Here is a 21,944-nt window from a genome sequence, read left to right on the forward strand (position 1 = left end):
GCTCAACGTAAAATGAACAGCAAAGGGAAAAAAAAGTAACGTGAACTGAAGGTGTAAAAATAGAGGTGTCTGACCTTTGACCTCCAGGATGAGGTCTGGTTTGAGGTTGCTGTGAACCACACCGTCCGGTCTGATGTTCCACAGCTGGCTATCTTTGCCTCGCTCGGGAGAAACGCAGATACGGCTGCCCGCCATCATCACGCTGCCCGAGGACTCCAGGAAACAGTCCTCAACCTCCTGAGGACGCAGAGGAGGAAGTGGTCAGCATTAACAAGGAAACAAGTTCATATTGAAAATGATTAAAATGAACTTGCTGAACATGCTCTACTCTCCCTCTGTAACATGAACCAGCAGGTGGGAAGGGGTGGAGGATAAAGGCTCTTTCAATGGGAGACGCTGAGTTTTTACAAAGTGAGGAAGCAAAAAAGAGAAGAGCCAACAAGTGCAGAACAAAGAGACCCGAAAACATTTGAGACGCACCCTTAAACCCAAAGATTTATAAACAGAAGCAGAAGTAGGACGGATTATCAAACTGAACCCAAGTGCAGGTAAGTACGAGAAATTCAGAATTTAGCACCGAATTAAAAGCCCGAATCTAGCTGTACGTAGTGCTACCGTGGCTGTAGCTCAGGTGGTAGAGCAGGTCTCCTACTAATCTGCACGCCAAACATCCTTGGCATGCGGTCTGGGCAGGATACTAACGCCAAGATACTTCAATTGGAGTCTGAATGTGTGTGAATGTTAGAAGCACTTGCAGGGAATGAGCATGGAAAACGTGCTTGTGTGAATGAGGTTCAGAGTAAATAAGCTCATGTGAGAACCCGTCCATCGCAGGATAAACGCACTGTGCAGCTGTCAGTTTCAGCAGTTTTCGCCGGCGTACCTTGCAGGTGAGATATCCGTCCCGATAGAGCCACACCTGCTCCTCTCCCCCCGACTCCTCCACGGCCTGCACTCTCATCAGCTTGATGTCATCCAGCGTTCCCGTCAGAGACATCATGCATCCCGTCTCCCTGTTCCTCAGGCGGAAGTACATCGGTTTCTGTGTTAGGAGCAACAAGTACAAAATACAGATGTTAGTCACAGTGGACGTCAGGAAGAGATTCACGAAGCATCAGTCTGGCATTCGATGCAAAGACAAACACATTTAACATTTCTACTGAAATAAATAGAAGTCGCTCTCACTTAAAGAGGACCTACTCTGCCTCTCCTGTTCCTGTGGTAGATGTTCATGTTAAACATGACCAAAGTCTCAAATAACACCAATCCAAAAACATCTCAGGTGCTGGCGTTAAATGGGCCAGTCAGGACTTACCTGCAGTAAAGGCCGGAGGGATCCAATCCGCTGAAAGCCGCTATGCTGAAATAAATCAGCCTCTTGGCTTGGTTGGAGGATCAGCTGTCGACCTCTGTAGTTACTGCCCTCATACAACACCCACCTGGAGACAGACGGACATCGTTTTAGCTCGCCAGATTTTATCCATCGTTTCATTCAGTCCACCAAACAAGCCACGAAGCACTGTTTATGGACCTTTCTATGATCCAATCGTGACTGAAAGTTTTAATTAAAGCGCTGAAATAAACACTTTGTGGCAAAAGGGAAAATTTAATGTAAAGCCGGCTGGGGTGTGTAACTACACTAAAACTGGTACAATGCTAACACCTGGTGGTGAAACTTCAAAATTCATGCAAAGCTATAGTTATTAAAATATGTGCAGATATAAAAGCGGTCGATTAAAAGCTGGCAGTAATGGCAATAACTGGGAAATCGGGAAAATCAGCATATCGAGGATATCCGTTTATCATCTGGCTTTTCTTGTCCCACCATTATGGATCAGGCTAAGAGGTCACACGAAGCTGGTTATCAGTTATAATCAGTCTAATACATGCACAGGTCTATTGGCAGCACAGACACAAGCGGTAGTCAGGATAATATCACAATACTGAGGCTTCTAGAAAATGAAGAATATAAAGAAAACCTACAAAAACAGATCTAAATCTACTTTTAGTGAAACAAATCTCAGCTGTTTATTCATCATAAATCCCATTCATTTCAATTAGCTTCACTCTATATTGTCCCCTCATTGTCAGCTCCCTGCAGTGGCTGTATTGCTCCAGCTGGGGGCCCCATCACACAGTTTGAAAGCCTCCAGGTCACAGGAAGTGATGACTTTACATACAAAAGGCTGCTAATAAAATGCGTCCAATTATTTGGATGAAACAAAACATTCACTGGGCTGACTTATAATTCAAGTTCAGTACTTTGTGGTGAACTGCTGAATACTGTTATAAGATAACAATATTTTCATTCACTGTTGCATAATTACGCTTCTATGACCAGGTGTGCAGACACACCTGAAAGGTCCATTCTGAACCAGAACCTGCTGCATATAAAACCTTGGTGCCGATGGCAGGTGTCTGTCACATTTTTAAACCAGCAGAGGCTCAAACGTTCATCTCTGTCACTTACATTCCTCCGTCCACCACCAGGGAGCGTATGCGAGCGTCCAGGCCGGCCTGATGCAGGTTCACAGCTTCGTGTGTCAGCACCACCCTGCGACCTCTGCAGCCCACCTTCGTGAACAGGGTGATGGACGGCAGAGAGAACTCCTGGAGGTGGAGAGCAGAGGGTTGAGTTCACACAGAGCACCACAGAGGGCTGAAGACACGTCCAGGGAGAACAAACACTCACATGTCCTGCAGTCCGGATGGACCGGAAGCTCGAGTCTGAGGACAAGAAGCCCATGGCCTCTGTGCTGGGGTACTCCCCCTCCTCCAGGATGTACATGTTCTCCGTGAACTGGGATCCCTCATGTGCCACCCAGCTGACAACAAATATGCAGTATATTGAATGAAGCCATGCAAAAATGTTACCTCGTGCAGCAGCATTTCTGACCCCTCATGACTTCATAAGTACAGACGATAACCACATGACTTCAATTCTGATAAAAACACATTTGAAGTTCGATAAACTGCAACCAAATCAATTTTCCACCCACTCCAAGAGTCAATCTTTTTTGTTTAACAAACTCTGAGCATTAAAATCAGAAGATAAGAGTTTAATTCCTGACGTTCCTGAGGAACAGAAACAAACATTGTTCTATATGAGAACGTCTTACAGGAGAGTACTCTGAAAAGGACAAAGATTCCCTAAAACAGGCTTGTGGTGGTTGTTTACCTGCCAGCCAGCACCTTACAGGACCTGGGTGTGAAGTCTTCATCCAGAGCTGCCGCGCTGTCCTCCAGACACACCAGCCGTCCCTGGAAGTGCTCCTCAGAGTAGAGCTGGACCTGTAACACATCCAAACAGCCTCAGCGACCCAGCAGCACACACTAACAGAGACTCCTCATCATTTCTGATTGATGCCGAGCTGCACACGAACGAGCGATACCTTGAATTTTGTGGTTCCCATGCTGTCCTGCAGAACAAACAGAGTTGTTAGAGATGCACCTTTTATGACGTTAAGCCTTTGTGTGATTAACGGATGCTGATGGTTTCTTACGTGGAACACGGGCTGTATGGATGCGATCCTGAAGTTCTGAGCTCCCCAGTCCTCCGGGTTTGCGTACATGCCTTTCTCCAGGACGTAGAGTTCTCCGCTGAACCCAGGCTTCTCAAAGGCCACCCACCTGCAACGACAACCAGCTAAGAAATGAAACCACAGCCTCCATGTTTTCATCTGCATCACAAGCTATGCAGTGAATCCTGTAACCGTGAGAAGCACACGAGCCACGATTTACCCACTCATTACATGGATGAAGTTTATGTTTAGGATACTCTTACAGGGATGTCTGCTGAAACTGGAAACCACCTAACTCCAAAGAAACCAAAACAAAAGCCATTGTTGCTCTAAAATCAAGGAAGTGCTTGCAAACAGCACATCTTCAGGTTTCTCTGAATAATGACTTGAGCTGCAGCATTATCTGTATAAACAGGCTGAGTCTCGTCTCAGAGGCTGTAAAATGACAGGCGAGGCCGTCGCAGAGCTAACAGCAGAGTGTTGGGCAAACAAATCCAACCAGCTCTGAAAACCAACAAAGAAATCTTCCCTGTAAAAACTAACAGACTTGCTTTAGAGTTTTTTAGCCCTGTATCGCACGAGTTTTGAATATTTAATCAGCGCTGGCCAGTGTTGGTCAAGTTACTTGAAAAAAAGTAATCAGTAACTAATTACTGATTACCTCCCCCCAAAAGTAATCCCGTTACTTTACTGATTACTTATTTTCAAAAGTAATTAATTACTTAGTTACTTAGTTACTTTTTAAAAACACGATTTACAACCTGAAGAGGTGATAAAGTGATAGATCTTTCAGCCCAATTCTACTTTTTCTACATAATCCATCATACAAAATGTAATCAAATGGAAAAGTCTCTTTTTAACTTGTTTCATTAGTTTTAATCTTTTAACTTTATGCATCAAGCAAAAATTTAATTATATGCAACATTCTCTGACTGGAAGAAATTTGTTTAATATTTAAACCTATTTTCTGCACATTCCAGCACATAAAATATTTTTTTTTGTGTTTACACTCAGTCTTTCAAATAGATGCAAGTAAAACACAGCAGAAAATAAATAAAGTCAAAGACTCAGCGGTCCTGTTGCTCTATTTTCACCTGTAAAGCAGGAGTTGGGTAGACGGAGGTTTACCCTGGTGCAGGTGTGCCGCAGCAGTCAGTGGAAGGATACGGCAGTTTCTCTGTGAGTTTCCCATTACGTCGTAGCTACTCGGTGCTTGCTTGGAAGTTTAGGGTTTTTTTTCGCTGTAAAAAGATGTTTTCTTCCCACGCACGATGGACGCTAATGTTTTTGTCACTTTTTATGGAATCAAACTCAAAGTAAGGTCAGTACTTCCACGCTTTAAATGCTGCACGCTCATACTCTCTCCCGTACTTGATATATGATCCACTGTTGATCTGCACACAGCTGTTGTCACTAACGGCGCACTCGCTTACGTCACTGTCGTGAGACATTCTCGCAAAAAAAAAATCACGGTTTTAGTAACGCAGTAACGCAGCGTTCCTACGGGAAAGTAAAGGTAATCTAATTACCGTTTTTGCAATAGTAATCCCTTACTTTACTCGTTACTTGAAAAAAGTAATTGGATTACAGTAACGCGTTACAAGTAACGCGTTACAAGTAACGCGTTACTGCCCATCTCTGGCGCTGGCACATCTCAACGATCAGCTGGAGAGAAACTGTGGGAGTGGTTTGGGTGAACTGGCCCTTTAAAGTGTTGGAAAAAGAGAAACCCACAGATATTCATTACTGATTATCAGCACATACCACGCTACTTTTATCTTCAGTTCAATTTGATTCCATTTATTTATGTATCACTAAAGTTATTAAGTTATCACTAGAGTTATTTATGCATCACTAAATCACAACAACAGTCACCTAAAGTGCTTTATACTGTAATCACGAACTCATGAACTCTAAACTTTCACATCCTACGAGTTGCCTCTAACGCCCTCTGACAGTAACTAAATTCTGTTTTTGTAAAGCTCCGCCCTCGGGAAGCTTCCTTTCATCAATTCCATGAATGGATCCGTTTCACAGGCTCGTCCATAATCCATCCTCTGAGGCTGTAGGCGTGTATGTTTGCGTGCGCTGTGATAAAACACTGTAACGTGAGAAGCACACGCCCGAAACCTGAGAGAGAGAACATGAGTTTGAGCTTTGTGTTCATTTCTTTCTTCTTGTGTGTCTGACTTACACTCCACCAGTGACATCGACAGACTGGGTCTTTGCACCGTGGCCGGTCTCCTCCAGGTTGACGACGGGTCCCAGCAGGTTGGTGCTGAGGCTCCGCTCACCGAAGTCCTGCTCGCTGAACAGCTTAACGTGCGGGGACAGGAAGTCCTGACGAAGAAGGCGACACAGACAAAAAGTTTAAAAAAGAGAAATCAGTGCATCAGATGGAAACGCCCTCCAACCAGGAGCCTGCGGGTTAGCGTCTCAGGTGATACGTACTGCGATTACAGGCCGAAGTGACTGCAGCCCATCCTCAGATCCCCCCCAGTGGCTGCAGTGAGGGTACTCCCCCTCCTCCAGGATATACTGCTGGCCTTCAAAATCTGCCTCCTGGTAGCCCACCCAGCTTCAACGTTGATACAAAGACACATTACAGACCTTTCCAACTGATATTTGTAGCACGTATAACAGTAAAGCCTTTTAAAGATCCCTGTTTAAAGTGCACTGTGCAGCTTTTCCATGTGTTCGATGTGCAACACGACTGTAACCTGACAAAGTGAGCCAGCTTCTAAGAATGTGACATTTAGGATTTGGAATGATGACGATGCCCCTGATAAATACTCACAGGCCGCCGAGGATCTTCAGAGACCCGACTGCACACAGCGTCTTCTTGTTCACAGCAGGTTCGTCGGATTCTTCGTCCGGCTCTTGTACGTTGTAGATGTCGTTGTGAACCTCTAAACACTCGCCGTCAAAGTTGGGCTTCTCGTACAGTAAGGCCTGCACGACAGACACACAAGCAGGAGTTTTTACCTCTGTGTGTTTTTACCCCACTCCTGCCTAAAGGTACAATCCCATTCATTCCACAGATTAGTAGTGTAACATATTTCACATCCGTCAGTGGAAACAGGCTAAAGTTCAGGCTGTAGGCTTGGAGCTGTCAGCGTACAAGGAGCTGATGGGGGAAAATGCCTGAGCATGCTCGTTACAGGAGGTCTTTCTTTGGCTTGTTCCTAAAGGTATCGCAACTAAACTCGTAGGAAAAGAAATACATTTTGGGGAAACATGATGTGAAGACATCATTGGACTATTTTTTGGTGTTTTTTCATAGCACATTCTCCTTCAACCAACAGCTTCACAGGAATTCAGCCTCATCTCAACCACAGTGAGATCTGTAACAGGAAATTCATCTTTTTTCCTTTGAATTCTTCCCCAGGCCACTGAATCTGAGCCAAGTCATCAAACATAATGAATCGTGTCAGCCAAACATGTCTGGACTGAACTAAGCTCGTCACTTTAGGTCCGACTGAGATTCTCAGGAAACACAGCTGATGTGTGCAGCAGGTATTTACAGATGTGACGTAGAACAGAACAAACCTTGACTTCATTGGGACGCTCCACTTTTATCGGCCCCTGTAATAAAGACGCACTCTATCAGACTCAGGTAACTCAAAGAATTACAGTAAAGTGCAAACGTTCACAGGTCAGCCACAACATTAGAACCACCTGTGCTAACTGAGATTAAACATTGTTCTATGACTAAAATAAACACAGCGATGTTTCTGCTAACAGATGATTTTCTGACCTTTTATGTTTGAAATCAAGTTTGCTTCCTGATGTATCCGACCCTGACACACTCCACTGTAATAAACTTCACCGGTTTTAATGTTGTGGCTGATCAGACTGCATAGCATCATATTGTGTATTTCCTGTACTTTACCATTCGGAGGGGTCGGAGCGAGCCTACGAAGGGCTCAGGGAAGCCCCAGGCCTCCGGGCAGGGATACTCTCCCACCTCCAGCACGCCCATGAACCCTCCAAACCCTGGATCGGTGTACACCAGCCAGCTGCAGACAGACACGAGACGGGGAGGAAAGTTGAGCAGGATTTCAACATTTAAGGGTTACTTTCCTGAAAGAAAACGTTAATCTTTGACACAATGGAGGGAATAATGAGCACTCTCACTACTCCCTCCACCCATCAGGAATCTGCTGCAGTTAACTGGGACAACCACAAGCTCCGGCCTGCTGCCTGCATTCCTTCACACACAGAACTCAGATGGATGATTTCCCATCAAACTTTATCTTTCTGTGCTCTTGAACCTCCACAGCGTTCCTGCTCCGGTTCAGACATCATAACTAATAATGTAAACAAATTAAAACATTCTTTTTCTGGCATTTAATCTCAGATTTGTAATGAGCCTGTACCACCAACAACAGCAAATTCCCATTTAAGGACATTTAAGGCTCCACTTACACTCCAGAATGGACCTTAATGGAGCCGGTGGTCTGTGGGATGCCATAGGAGCTGACCTCTACGGTGTCATCAAAGTAGGACGCCATCCTGCCCAAGCCGTTCACCTCCGAAAACAGGTCAATCTGGGGCATGCTGTAGTCCTATGAAACACACAAAAATAACACTGTGTGAGAGCTTTGACAGTTCATTTCTTCATTTACAATAAGCCTGGAAAACTGAGCTTTTTGAATCAGGTTAAATGAAACCCAACTCACCCTCACTGCCAGTCGAATGGAGCCGATGACCACAGGCGCTGTGGGAATAGGTTCACCTATCTCATCTAGCGTTGCAGGAGTTTCCTCCTCTGCCCAGACATTCACGATGCCATCTGTAGGACCTTCTTCCAGAGCGATGATACGGCCCTGGAAACCAGGCTTCTCATACAGGACCCAGCTAAAGAGACACAATCACGTAATTCTACACTTTTCACAGAACAAGCACCAAAGGTTTCAGAGGAAAGTTCAGTCACATCACCTGGATAAGTTAAAATGTGCTGCTACGTTACAATGGTAAAGTTTGTTTGGGGTTAAATCAAAACGGAGTGTTTTTCCATTAACTATGTCAACGTGTGATCATCACACTGAAGCGTGGATGCATGCTAATGCGTACCATCCTCTGATGACTCTGACTGATATGATGGGGGACAGCTTCATGGTGGTGGCATCTTCTACATCAGAGTAGAGCTCAAAGGCCTCTCCTCCAAACTGAGCATGCTCGTGTATGATGATCTAGATCAAGACAGACATGTCACTGGAATCCATCATTAGAAATTCAATCTATGTTTAGATATACACTGCAGTACCTTTCCAGGTCTTTTGTGGAACCCTCTTACTGCAGGAATCTGCAAGAAGAGTTGGAAAAGATTTAGGTTACAAACTTAAAGCTGAATTTTAAATATTACTTTGAGTGGTCATCTGAACTGAGTGTGTCCTGATGGCCCTGGCCATGTGAGTCGAATGCTTTTTTATTCTAGAACCGTTTTGTCTGTGTGACCTCAGTAAACACGTTGCTGACACCTCTAGTTTTTAGTTTTAAGGCAGTCGTTGGTTTCCACGTCAGGTTTGGGATGGTAGTCCTCCTTATTTTAACCCTGGTTACCCTGGAGTAACCTGCTGTCAGTTACCGGAGTGCTCACACAGCAACTTTAAGTATTAATTCATTACTTTTAGTGAAGTCCCATTCATTTAACAGTTACAGTTACAATAATACTTTTACCCAAGAGCTTCTTTCTTTCCCTAGTTCAGGTTTTATTTTAGACTTCCTAACAGGAGCAGTGCATGCTAAGAGACGTCAACAGAAATAAAAGATGTAAACGTGCTACATTTTTAGCAAGATTAGTGTAAAGTGTACTCTTAGCAGTCTGTTAAAGTTACTGTTAGTTTGGTATTTTAATCATCTGTGCAGTAAATGTTTTTGCCTCATTTTGTTCTACCTTAAAGTCAACAGCAAACATTAATTTGTTTTGATCAGTTTCCAGTGCTCCTGTTTCCTTTCATGCCCGCGGCAGAGAAACAAACAGTGTGATTATTTAAAGACACATTTCTTTTTATAGGTCTGCTTTATTTGCCTGTAGATGCAAATACTTCATCTCAGCCTGGAAGACGAGCCGATCTTGGAAGAAACTTCCTCTGAGAATTCCACATTGAGGACACGTTCATCTTTCCTGTCCTTACTTGTAAATGATTCACAGTTTGGTTGCAACAGCATCACATAACAGTGTGAAGGTGGGGCGTGTGTGGCCATGGATATAAACTAGGAACTTATGAGTGCTTTGCAGATTTTCTTAGCTGATTAAAACCCATTCAGGCTTTGAGAATCCTTCCTGCTAACAGGCAAAGATATCATTTAAAGTCTCGTGCCTACCTTTGGCTTTGAAGTTGTCTTTTGAAATCCATTTGGAGGGCGCTGCTGGATGTAATTGGTGATTGGAAGTTCTTCAGGGCTCTTCAGGTTCAGATCCACTTTAGATAGACCTGCTATCAGGTCCTGGTCCATAGCGATGCTCTCCTTTGTATTCTGGTTAGTTTGAATTGTCTGCGCTGTGGAGGTCTCCGTTTCTTTTTTGTTCTTCTTCAGTAATTTCTCTAAATGTTCAGGCAGCTTTATGTCAGAGAACGAGGGCAGCACAAGAGGAGGAGGAGAGGAGGAGCTAAAGACTGACTCACTAACTCTTCCTGTACCACCTCCTGTGACCGGGCTTTGATCTACGCCCATCCCACCCATGTGTGTGGCCTCAGGCTTTGATGAATCAGCAGCTTCCACGTTTCTGAGTGAGGGCATGCCCTGCTGCTGGTCAGAGGAAGGTGTGCTATTTGAGGCAGAGGAAACTTCCTCTGTACTCTTCCTGGTGGAACGAGTGGTAAGTAAGCTGGAGAGGATGGAAATCTTATTAAGTCTTGACGTAAGCTTCACAGGCTCTTCTCCATTGTCTTGCCCCTCTTTTCCTGCTTCAGCTTTGGCCCCCTCCTGGAGTGCAGATTTACCTTCAACCTCATCAAGTGTTTTTGCTTGCTGTTCAAGAGTGGGTGTGGCATTTTTTTCCAGAGTTTGGCCATTCCTTTGATTTCCCTTTTGTTTAAGAATTGTCGTAGGTAAAAGGTCAATAAAGGTTCGTCCATTTTTCCTTAAGCCAAACTGGAATTCCTCAGGATCGAACGTTTTCTCGAAGTGGTCCTCCTTAATGGCCGGCAAGACAAAATGTGGAGGTTGAGACTTTTTATGAACATGCTTCTTTGGAGGCAGTGCGAAAGGCATCCCACCTTCCTTAATGTTCCTGATAAAATCATCGGCATCAAGAGGGTCATCCACACTAGCGGACGTGTTAAATCTTCTTTTGTGGACCCTTCTCTTCTTCTGATGAGATTCCACATCTAACCAGCTGGAAGGAAAGTCTGCATTTGATTGCAGACTTGGGGATGAAGTGGATGATTTCTCTGCAGTCTGTAGTCCTTTTTTGAAAGCACTACCTAGAACATCTGTTTCTCTTTTTTCTTTTGTGTCTTTGTCCTTCAGGAACACCTCGCTGGAACCAACCGTGGGTGATTCTTTCTTGGCATTCATCTTTGAAGCCTTTAGTTTCTCATCCACTCCAACAACCTCTTTAATGAGGTTTTTCTGTTCCTGTTTGCCAGCTGCTCCAGCCATGGAAACACTTGATGTTACAGTTAATTCAGGATCTTTAGTTGTTTTCTTCAGATCCTTTGTTGCTACAGCCTTTGATTCCGGTTCCTGGTTAGTACCTGGAGCTGTGTGAGGTTCAGTAATTGTCTCTGGTTTCTTTATTTGCACAACTTTGACAGGTGTGCTCTTCTGGTCCTTTTGACTGCTAATTTCACTGTTAGCCTTTTCATTTTCCAAACTCTCTGCTGATGAGATCTTGGAGTCAGGACTCCCTTTATTTTCCACAGAACCCTGAGTTTTGCTTTCCATGTCATCTGTAGATTCTGTCTTTGCAGTCTCTGGTCCCTGTTGTAGACCAGGTTGTGGACATTTGGATTCTGTTGACTTATTCAGTTCTGGTATTGTCATGTCTGCATTCTGCTTGTCGCTAACTTTAGTTGCCACCTCACTCACCAGGCTCTCTGCTAATGAATCCTTGGTTTCAGGAGCCTGGACCTGCTGTTTGCTAACATTATTATCAGCACTTGCAGTTGTCGCAACTTTGACTTCGGTTTTTTCATTGGCACCTTCAGAGCCACCTGAGGTCAGTTCTTGGGTTGCGTCTGTATTTTGGATCTCTGTTGTCTTAACCTGAACTTGTGCTCTGACCGTCTCTGGTTTCTGTTCAGATTCATGAAGTTTAGATTCTGTCAGTTCTTTCTGGTCTTGGACTTCAGCCTTTACAGGTTGGATTCCAGCATCACTATGAGTCTGCAAAGTTTCTTTCTCACTCACGAGGCTCTCTGCTGATGAATCCTTGGTGTCACCTTTCTCTTCAGCTTCATCAGCATCCTTTAGGTCCTGATTTTGACTTTCTGCTGCCTCCTGCAGAGATTCTGCTTTTAGAGCAGATGTTGGACTTGTGGATTCTGCTGATTTGTCACCCTCTTTTTTTGTTATGCTCCCATCTTGATTGTTAACGGTTACAGGAGCCTGGATCTGCTGGTTGCTAACATCATTATCAGCATTTGCAGTTGATGCAACTTTGACTTCGGTTTTTTCATTGGCACCTTCAGAGCCACCTGAGGTCAGTTCTTGGGTTGCATCTGTATTTTGGATCTCTGTTGTCTTAACCCGAACTTGTGCTCTGACCGTCTCTGGTTTCTGTTCAGATTCATAAAGTTTAGATTCAGTCAGCTCTTTTTGGTCTTGGACTTCAGCCTTTACAGGTTTCAAGTCCTGTTGGATTCCAGCATCACTATGAGTCTGCAAAGCCGCCGTCTTATTTACTGAGCTTTCTGCAAATGAATTCTTTTTAGCTCCATCAGCATCCTTTAGGCCTCTAATTTGGCTTTCTGTTGCTTCCTGTGGAGATTCTGATTTTAGAACAGATGCTTGACTTGTGGATTCTGCTGATTTGTCACCCTCTTGTTTCGTTATGCTCCCATCTTGGTTGTTAAGGGTTACAGGAGCCTGGACCCGCTGGTTGCTAACATCATTATCAGCATTTGCAGTTGATGCAACTTTGACTTCAGTCTTTTCATTAGCACCTTCAGCACTAGAGCCACCCGAGGTCAGTTCTTGGGTTGCATCTGTATTTTGGATCTCTGTCTTCTGCTGACTTTCAGCTCTGACTGTCTCTGGTTTCTGTTTAACTTTATGATCTTGAATTTCAGATGTGGTTGAGCTCGTTTCCTCTACAGGCTTCAAATCCTGTTGGATTCCAGCATCACTATGAGGTTGCCAAGTTTCTTTCTCACTCACGAGGCTCTCTGCTGATGAATCCTTGGTGTCACCTTTCTCTTCAGCTTCATCAGCATTCTTTAGGTCTTGATTTTGACTTTCTGCTGCCTCCTGCAGAGATTCTGCTTTTAGAGCAGATGTTGGACTTGTGGATTCTGCCGATTTGTCACTCTCTTGTTTCGTTATGCTCCCATCTTGGTTGCTAACAGTTACAGGAGCCTGGACCTCCTGTTTGCTAACATCATTATTAGCATTTGCAGTTGATGCAACTTTGACTTCAGTTTTTTCATTGGCACCTTCAGAGCCACCCGAGGTCAGTTCTTGGGTTGCGTCTGTATTTTGGATCTCTGTTGTCTTAAGCTGAACTTCTGCTCCGACCGTCTCTGGTTTCTGTTCAGATTCATAAAGTTTAGATTCAGTCAGCTCTTTTTGGTCTTGGACTTCAGCCTTTACAGGTTTCAAGTCCTGTTGGATTCCAGCATCACTATGAGTCTGCAAAGCCGCTGTCTTATTTACTGAGCTTTCTGCAAATGAATTCTTTTTAGCTCCATCAGCATCCTTTAGGCCTCTAATTTGGCTTTCTGTTGCTTCCTGTGGAGATTCTGATTTTAGAACAGATGCTTGACTCGTGGATTCTGCTGATTTGTCACCCTCTTGTTTTGTTATGCTCCCATCTTGGTTGTTAACGGTTACAGGAGCCTGGACCTGCTGGTTGCTAACATCATTATCAGCATTTGCAGTTGATGCAACTTTGACTTCAGTCTTTTCATTGGCACCTTCAGCACTAGAGCCACCCGAGGTCAGTTCGTGGGTTGCATCTGTATTTTGGATCTCTGTCTTCTGCTGACTTTCAGCTCTGACTGTCTCTGGTTTTTGTTTAACTTCATGATCTTGAATTTCAGATGTGGTTGAGCTCGTTTCCTCTACAGGCTTCAAATCCTGTTGGATTCCAGCATCACTATGAGTCTGCAAAGTTTCTTTCTCACTCACGAGGCTCTCTGCTGATGAATCCTTGGTGTCACCTTTCTCTTCAGCTTCATCCGCATCCTTTAGGTCCTGATTTTGACTTTCTGCTGCCTCCTGCAGAGATTCTGCTTTTAGAGCAGATGTTGGACTTGTGGATTCTGCTGATTTGTCACTCTCTTGTTTCGTTATGCTCCCATCTTGGTTGTTAAGGGTTACAGGAGCCTGGACCTGCTGTTTGCTAACATCATTATCAGCATTTGCAGTTGATGCAACTTTGACTTCAGTCTTTTCATTGGCACCTTCAGAGCCACCCGAGGTCAGTTCTTGGGTTGCGTCTGTATTTTGGATCTCTGTTGTTTTAACCTCAACTTGTCCTCTGACCGTCTCTGGTTTCTGTTCAGATTCATAAAGTTTAGATTCGGTCAGTTCCTCTTTGTTGTCAACTTCAACCTTTACAGACTTCAGGTCCTGTTGGATTCCAGCATCACTGTTAGTACCCAAAGTTCTTGGCTTGTTCACCAAGCTTTCTGCTGATGAATCCTTGGTCTCATTCTTGTCTTTAGGTTCCACACAGACAGCCTTTAGGTCTTGAATCTGGATTTCTGCCTGCACGACAGACTCTGGTTGTACTATTCCCACTCGCTTTTTCAGACCAGATTTTAGACCAGATTTGTTACCATCCTTGTTTTCTGTCTTTTCTTTGGTTTTTGAACCTGTTGATTGGTTAATCTCTGGTTTGGTAACATTTCCATCTTGGTCAGTCTGTTGTTTGCTAACACTATTAGCATTCATATTAGCATTCATATCGCCCATCTCCTTTTTCAGGCTTTCTACTGATGAATCACTGACTTCTGTCTTTTCTCTGGTACCTTCTGTACTAGTGTTTACTGAGATCAGTTCTTGAACTATCACCTTTTCTTGGCTCTCCAATGTCTTCTCTTGAAGTGATTTTTCTTGGGCTGGTTTTGTTATACTTTCACCTCGAAGTTCAACTTCATTATCTGCAGTCACTGCATCATTCCCCAGACTGTCCACTGACAGGTCACTGGTTTTGGTTTTTTCTTTGGTGTCTTCAGTACTTAGAGAAGTCTGGTCTTGAATAACATCCATAATCCGGCTCTTCAGCATCTTCTCCTGACCTCCAGTTTTTACCATTTCTGGTTTCTGGTCTATTTTATCATCTGGATCTTTGACTGGTTTTGTTGTGTCCTTATCCAGGTCTCCAACAATTATGGACTTTTGGTCTTCCTGGATGTTAGATTTAATGTCAGCATTCACAGCTTCAGTCACACTCACCAAGCTATGCATTGACAAATCCTCTGTAGCTTCAGTGCTGGCAGCTTTTACTTCTTTAGTTGTATCTGATTTTAAAATATGTTTTTCTGATGTCTTCTTTGAGGCTTTCACCTCTGCAAGGTCCTGATTTAGATTAGCCTTTGTTGTAATGTCCTCACCTTGGTCTTTAGCAGCGGCCGCCTTCTTGTTTTCTTGAGCCACGTTCAATAAAGTCTTCTTTTCTTTATCAGCTTCAGCATCGAACATGTTCATGTCGTTTACTTCTGGAGTTCGTTTTTCTTTTACATCTCTGTCACGTTTGTCGTCCAGACTTGTGTCTTCACCTCCGACTTCCTCATTTTTTGTCAGAAGCAGTTTGGATTCATTTTTCACTTCTGATGCTTTTGTTTTCACACCGCTGCTCTCGGTGTTTTCTTTCAAAGACATCTCAGGCTGCTGTTTTGTAGTTTCATGGAGTATTGCTCGCTCCTCCCTCGTTTGTTCTTTCAGAGCGTTTGTAATCCCTGTCTGTGTTTCTTCCTTGGATTCAGCTGATAAACCTCTGTCCTCTGATGACAGATGTGCTGATTTCTCTGAATTTCTTATGGCTCTCTCTGCGGTTATGCCCTTGAGCGCCTCTTTGCAACTATTCTGTGACTCAGTGCTTTCCACTGCTGTGTCACTGAGCGTTTCATTTGGTTTTGAGCCTTTCCCTTCAGATCCTCCTGCGAGTAAAAGAGCCTCTTTGTGCAACTGATTTTCAACATTCTTGGACAATTCACCAACAGTCACAGCCTCTGTTTGAATGCCCAACCTCTCTGCTGGTTTCCTGCCACCCTCCTCTTTGCTTTTCTCCTCTACTTCAACATCTTTTGCTAAGGCCCTGTTTAATGTCAGGGACGTGTCCCTATCGTTTGTTAATTGATCCTCCCTTGATAAATCCTTTTGCTGCTCTGTATTGGCTGGTTTAGACTGATCTGAGTCATCCTTTGACATCAGTTTAGCAGGAAAACTGCTGCTGTTTATCTTTTGCTTGGAAGTGAATGCTTTTATTTTATTACCAGGAATACGTCCACGTATCTCCCTTTGAACGCTGTCACCCTCAGCGGGTTTGCTTAGCATGTCAGCTTCATCCTCAGGAGCTTGTTTTGTGTCGTGAGTTCGTGGTGCCGTGTTTTTATTTATGTTTCCTGTTAGCTTCAGTGTTTTCAGTGACGGGGATTTCGGTTCTCGTGTTGTGTTTTTATTTTGAATAACAGACACGTTTTCCGCTCGACTTCCATCAGTAACTTGAGACTGAATTGCTTTGTCGATCTCGCAGTTCGACTGCACCTCGGCTCCTGTGTCCGGAGCACTTTCTGTAATAACTGCGTCGCTGTTTTGCAACCACTGGATGTTTGAAATGTCTTCAGTTGCTGTACTGGTTCCGATCTCTTTTTCTTTCACTTTGGTTTCATCGGTGTGTTTTATAATACATTCCTCTCCCTCCGACTTGAATTTAAATACGTCTTTACTGTCACGCTCTTTCGCCGTGACGCTTTCAGGTGCTTTTACATCCGTCTCTGTGTTGTGATTTGAGTCCTCAGAATTCCCACTTTGGGAACGTTGTCTGGGTTTTAGTTTATTGGAGCTTCTCTGGCCTCTTGTGGGAAGTTTGCTCACAGACGACGAAGTCTCAGGGGAATCTTTTGCAGGCATTTTTTGGTGCTGTTTGATGTTTTCGTTCCATTTAAAGATCCTTGATGAGACGGTTTTCTCTTGTTTGGTGGGAGGTGGAGAGATGCTGGAGGTCGGAGTATCGCTCTCACCATGGATTCTTTTAGAAAAGGTTTTGGGTGGTTTCACTGGTGGGACATTTCCTGCTGGGAAAAACAAAAAACACAGACAGACAGGAAATTATGGATCTTATGATGGAGCAGAGACACCGCCAAAATAAAAAATAAACAGGTTAAAATATTAGGAGTAAATACCAGTAACTGTATCAGAGCTTTACAGTGATATTTTTAACACAAAAATAACTTTGTAATTTCAGGAACAGGTGGGACAGGATAATGGAAAACTGTGTGTAATACATGCATGTCTATTATTAACTTTATATGTTTTATTTGATTGCATTTTATTGGCAATTATTCCATATTTAGGCAACTGTTTTTCAGATAATAATAATAACCTAAATATTTGGTTTTTCTGCAGAAACATCTGCAAACCAGATGTTTGTCCAGATCCAACAGATGAAAAACAGTCTGTATTTTCATCAAGATCTCTGTATGAAACCCCGCTTGTTCATTTTAGTTGCCCCTGGGTTTCATATGTCCTCCTTCACCGCCCCTCATGTCGCCTGGTCCGACATGCTATTCGAGCTTTCTTACCTTTCTTTGGACTTTCGGGTAGCGGTGGCGGCGTCTCACTCCCAGGACTCTCGTCAGCTGTTGCATCTTTCTGCTCTCGACTTGTCTTCTGGACTGTTTTAGGTCTGTCCGAGTCCATCTGACCCGATGAAACCCTTCTATGGGTTATATCAACCTTCTTTCTCGTCGGAGATGAAACGGGCAGCCGGCTCTCCACATCGTTCTGCTGCTGTGTTTTTTTGACGTCCGGACTTTCCCCATGTGGTGGGTGTCCACTTTTACCGCTTCTCTCCTCATTTTCCACGTCATTTAGCAAGTTCACAGACTCAAAGTCCTCATCTGATTTGTCCTTACTGAGTTTTGTTCCGGTCCTAGTTTTCGTGGGAGAAATGTTCCCCGACACCGATTTTCCTCCTTTGGTTTCCTCAAAGCTTGGTTTCCTTCCAGGTCTGGCTGCAGTTGTTGGAGATTTCAGAGTCTCTTTGGTCCTAGGTTGTTTTTGTAGTTTGGGCCCTGAGGTGTCCGGCGCCGATGTCTTATCTGGTGTCACTGGCGATTTCACGTCTGCGTCTGATGTTGATCTTTTGGGGATTTTAGACTTTGAACCCGCAGCACCGGAGGGAGCGCGGGTTTGGTCTTTTAATGCTGGCAACAAAGTTTCCACTTTTGTGCCCTCTGTGGAGCCCTTTGCCTTTGTTGGGACATTCTTGGCCTTGTTTCCAGCTGCAGAGGTCGGGGTCTTTGTTCCACTCGCCGTGGTATGTCGGCTTTCTGCTGCTCCTATAACTCCTCGTTTCTGGGCTGCAGCCTGGTCGGCTGCTTGGCCTCTCGCCGCTGATTCTGCAGCTGCTGGCTTCTTTTTGTACATGTCTGACGCTGCAGAAGTGTCATCGAAGTCTGAGGCCTCCAAGTCTGTTTTACCTTTAACTATGGCTTCCGGAGTAATTGCCTCAGAGGGTGAAGACTCGTCTTCTCGTGTGGGCCGATCGAGGGTTGTGTCCTTAAAATCAGCATCGTTGTTGTTTTGGAGGATCAGCCGTCTGTCAGAAAACACAGAAAACATTTAATGACAGCTGTAGACACACCTTATGTATCCACACAAGTAGATAGATCCTACGCTGTGAAAACCACCAAGTGTTATAGCAAAATAGATTCTGGCTTTGTAATACTTTGTTGCATAAATGATAAAAAAAAAAAAATGTTTGAAAAAGAATTAAATGCAGCATATTTAGACCATCAGTTGTGCCTTTGGAGGCCATTAAGATAAATTTATGGCTAAAAATCCAGAGAAGGAAAAGATATCCTGGATATTACAGCCCCCCGGTGAAGTCACTGTTACAACTTGAATCCTCAGGGTCCTCAGATAGCTAATGCTAGCACTATTACAGTGAAGCACGAGTCCAAAGAAGAGTTTACTGCCAACTGGCTCTAAATCCACAGATCCAACGAGCTGCTGACGCAACAGACATGAGAAAGAACAAAGCAGCCATGAAGCAGAGAAAAGAAAAACAGCCAAAATTACAGCAACACAAGACGAGGACAAAGGAAGACCTGGAGCTGAGCTCACAAGCCCTTCTCCCCTCCCAGAGTGGGTAAATCCACCTGACTGTCCAATACATGGATGGAATTTCTGAGCCTCTGCCTGACTGAGCTTCCACTTTTAAGACAGCAAATAAGAAAACTACTTTTAAAACTCTGTGTTGTCCTTAAAATTATAAATCAGACGCTTAGCAGGGAGATTTCAGCCGAACATCAGAGCAGCAGCTGTAAATGCCAAATGTTTTCCTCAGTTTACACCTGCACAACACGACCAAAGGGAAAAACTGCATCTGCGAGTCTTCATGTGAAAGGTCACATGTTGTAGTGTTTTCTGACCTGATTAAGTTCAAATATCGCTCAAACATTTTGTGTCTCTTTTCTAATCATGCCATAAAAATGCTTCACACATGCAGAGTTTCCACTGTTCTCCTGCACGATGACGGTAAACCTGGATGAACTGTGCCGTCTGTAAAACCACCTGCAGAATCAACCGTGTGTAGAAACTTTAAGCACTCCTCCCGAGGCTGAGCGTTTCCACGGCATCCTGAGGTCAAACATGAGACCTGCTGGTTGTAATGACTAACTGGAGGTAGTGAACGAACACCAAAGGTTAACACAGAACAGCTGACCTACATTTGATAAATCTAGTAAAGTGTCAGAAGCTTAAAGAAGGTGTTTCTGAGTGGCTGGATGTTGGGTGGATGAATATTTCAGCGCCTCCCTGCAGGTTTTAGCCCCATTGTTCAGCCCTGGCACAAAGCACCATGGGAACTCGGAGCTCGGGTTGCATGCAGGCTGAGCTCTGTTTCTCTGGATCAAAGAGGCTGTAAAAGCAGAGGAAAATGAAAACAGACAGACACTCACGGTTTCGCCTCTGTTGTGTTTGAGCTCTTTGAAGTTGAGCCTTCGTCCACACTCGGCTCGGGGCCGGTGTGCACCTCGGCAACAGCTTTGCTCTTCGAAGGCAGACTCACAGTCCTGCGTGTGACCCGGCTTGATCTTGTCCGGTGTCGCTCCTGAACCGGAGGAGAACTCCTTGTTGAGTCTGTGTCCGGCCCCTCCGGCTGCTCCGTGGGGGTCTGGACCTCCCCCACAGTCTGTGACAGGGAGGAGAGTGAATGTGGCAGGCTGCCACTGAGCGGAGGAGTCTCTGAGGGGGTGGGAGGGCTCTCTGGTGCTCCCTCATTCTCTGAGTCGTCCTCTGGAATTACTGTGGCAGGTACGGCCAAAAGAGGAGGCGAGTCTGCTCTAAAGCCCTCCTCCTTTTTCATTACATCCCTTTCTTTCTCCCACTCCACCTCCTCCTCTCCCAGGTGTGTCTCCACCCATATGGCTTTGTGGAACAAGACAGGAGACTCGCCTCGGGGTTTTTCCTCTCTTGTGGTTGCACTTTCTCCCGACAGGCTGCTGGTGGATATTAGAGTGCTCGTCCTGGGTCCTCCTGAGTTTTCCCTCTTCCGGTCCGGAGGCTTTCCCTCCTGTTTGAACAAAGTTATTCCTCTCAGCGCCGTGCTGTGGCCCTTCTCTCCAACCTTCACCGATGCTTTCTTTGATGCTAAGCTTATGGAGGTTAGGTTAGGAGACTTTGGGGACTCCACAGCCTTGGAAAGTGGGATCTGAAGTGACGTCAGTGTGGTCGGGCTGATGATATCATCCTCACTGCTGCTCTCTGGTCTCTTCAGTACTTTTTGTTCCAAATTCACCTGCAGCCGTTTGCTCACTTCCTCCACCACGGATTCAGCGAAGCCCACTTCTGACTTCAAACCGGGATCTGGATCTGGCTCGGTGGCAGATGCAGGGTCTGTGGAAGTCATGATTGCATCCAGCTCCTTCACGCTGCTTCTCCCGGTGCTGTTACTGTCTGCAAACGGCAAGTCCGCCTCTACTGTGACCTGCGAGGCCCTGCTGGAGGCGCTCCGGCTGGAGCTCTGGCTCACAGTGTCGCTGTGCTCAGCATTTAACCCATTTTCTGGCTCAGATTGGGCCGAACGTGGAGACAAGGGGGATGCCGGGGAGCTGTCGGTGGAGGTGCTCGAATGATTCCGGCTGCTGCTCTTCTTCCTCTTGGAGCTGAAGAAGTTGGTGAGACGGCCGAACACTGATTTCTTCTCCTCCGAACTCTAAAAAGAAAAGAGGACAGGCAGGAAAGATGAACACTGAGATGTAAGACTGCATTAAGAATGAAATGTGCACAAAAACAACCTGGTGTACTTCCTCTGAGGTTGAGCTGCATCGTGCGCTCTGCCTGTCCTGGACTCCTTGAAACACAAATACAGTCTGGGCCTAAAGTTATCCCACCACCATCACCTCATTTTTCCTTTTCATCTATTTTTATACATTTGAATCATTTTTGAAGTTCAAGGAAATCCCCTGAAAACAGATCCTGTTATATAATCAGAGCCAAGAACAAGAAAGAAGAGTCTGCAGGTTATTTGGCTCCAAGTAAAAACTGAAGCTTTAAATGTTTGTCGATCCTCGTCAGGCAAACTGAGAAGATGAGAAGGAGCGAGTGTTTGTCAGAAGCTCCAACTAATCCAAATCACTGCTGAGCAGCAGGAACTGCAACATGGCAGCCAGAGAGGAGGCGGCGATGGGGAAACATCATCAAAAACAAACAGCAGCCATTCATTGGAAATAAATGTAAAGTAACTGTCGCAGCAGGATTAACAGTAACAGACTGAGTTTGATATTTCTGCAGAAGCACTGAACAGATAATTACGCTCTGAGCTTTTGACTTTCTCTACATGATTACATGCAATTAGACTTTAAATGTATTTCTGTATTTTTTCCCTGTGAGAAGACTGATGGATGTGTTTGTTCATACGGTGTGTTTATAAAAATCGAACAGCCGATTCTTTCATCCTGATGCTTTAATAAGTGAAAATCAGACTCGGATTCATCTCTCAGTCGAGCTGAGACGAGACGAGCCGGCTTTTCTGTAGAAATGAAAACTGGCAGGTGCCTTCATCGACATGCCTTTGAGTCA

General features: G+C 44.6%; 1 protein-coding gene across 4 annotated transcripts in view; it reads right to left on the bottom strand.

Annotated features, from left to right (window-relative positions):
- LOC309695837 (uncharacterized protein) overlaps window positions 1-21,944 on the bottom strand; it is a 55,391-nt gene that overhangs the window by 734 nt on the left and 32,713 nt on the right. For 2 of the 4 annotated variants that reach the window (XM_082516749.1, XM_082516752.1), the window contains 20 exons: window positions 19,823-21,078; window positions 17,441-18,459; window positions 9,852-16,933; window positions 8,791-8,829; window positions 8,598-8,716; window positions 8,204-8,381; window positions 7,950-8,089; window positions 7,414-7,540; window positions 7,071-7,106; window positions 6,319-6,473; window positions 5,973-6,099; window positions 5,716-5,861; window positions 3,504-3,630; window positions 3,393-3,419; window positions 3,179-3,291; window positions 2,693-2,825; window positions 2,471-2,610; window positions 1,316-1,439; window positions 884-1,042; window positions 75-237 (listed from right to left, as the gene is read on the bottom strand). In XM_082516749.1, the coding sequence (XP_082372875.1) occupies window positions 75-237; window positions 884-1,042; window positions 1,316-1,439; window positions 2,471-2,610; window positions 2,693-2,825; window positions 3,179-3,291; window positions 3,393-3,419; window positions 3,504-3,630; window positions 5,716-5,861; window positions 5,973-6,099; window positions 6,319-6,473; window positions 7,071-7,106; window positions 7,414-7,540; window positions 7,950-8,089; window positions 8,204-8,381; window positions 8,598-8,716; window positions 8,791-8,829; window positions 9,852-16,933; window positions 17,441-18,459; window positions 19,823-21,078 (11,410 nt within the window). The remainder of the gene's footprint in view (window positions 1-74; window positions 238-883; window positions 1,043-1,315; window positions 1,440-2,470; window positions 2,611-2,692; window positions 2,826-3,178; window positions 3,292-3,392; window positions 3,420-3,503; window positions 3,631-5,715; window positions 5,862-5,972; window positions 6,100-6,318; window positions 6,474-7,070; window positions 7,107-7,413; window positions 7,541-7,949; window positions 8,090-8,203; window positions 8,382-8,597; window positions 8,717-8,790; window positions 8,830-9,851; window positions 16,934-17,440; window positions 18,460-19,822; window positions 21,079-21,944) is intronic. The other 2 variants (XM_082516751.1, XM_082516750.1) reach the window with 2 other exon arrangements.

Source organism: Aulonocara stuartgranti (assembly GCF_965226115.1).
Source record: "Aulonocara stuartgranti genome assembly, chromosome: 19".
Taxonomy (NCBI): domain Eukaryota; kingdom Metazoa; phylum Chordata; class Actinopteri; order Cichliformes; family Cichlidae; genus Aulonocara; species Aulonocara stuartgranti.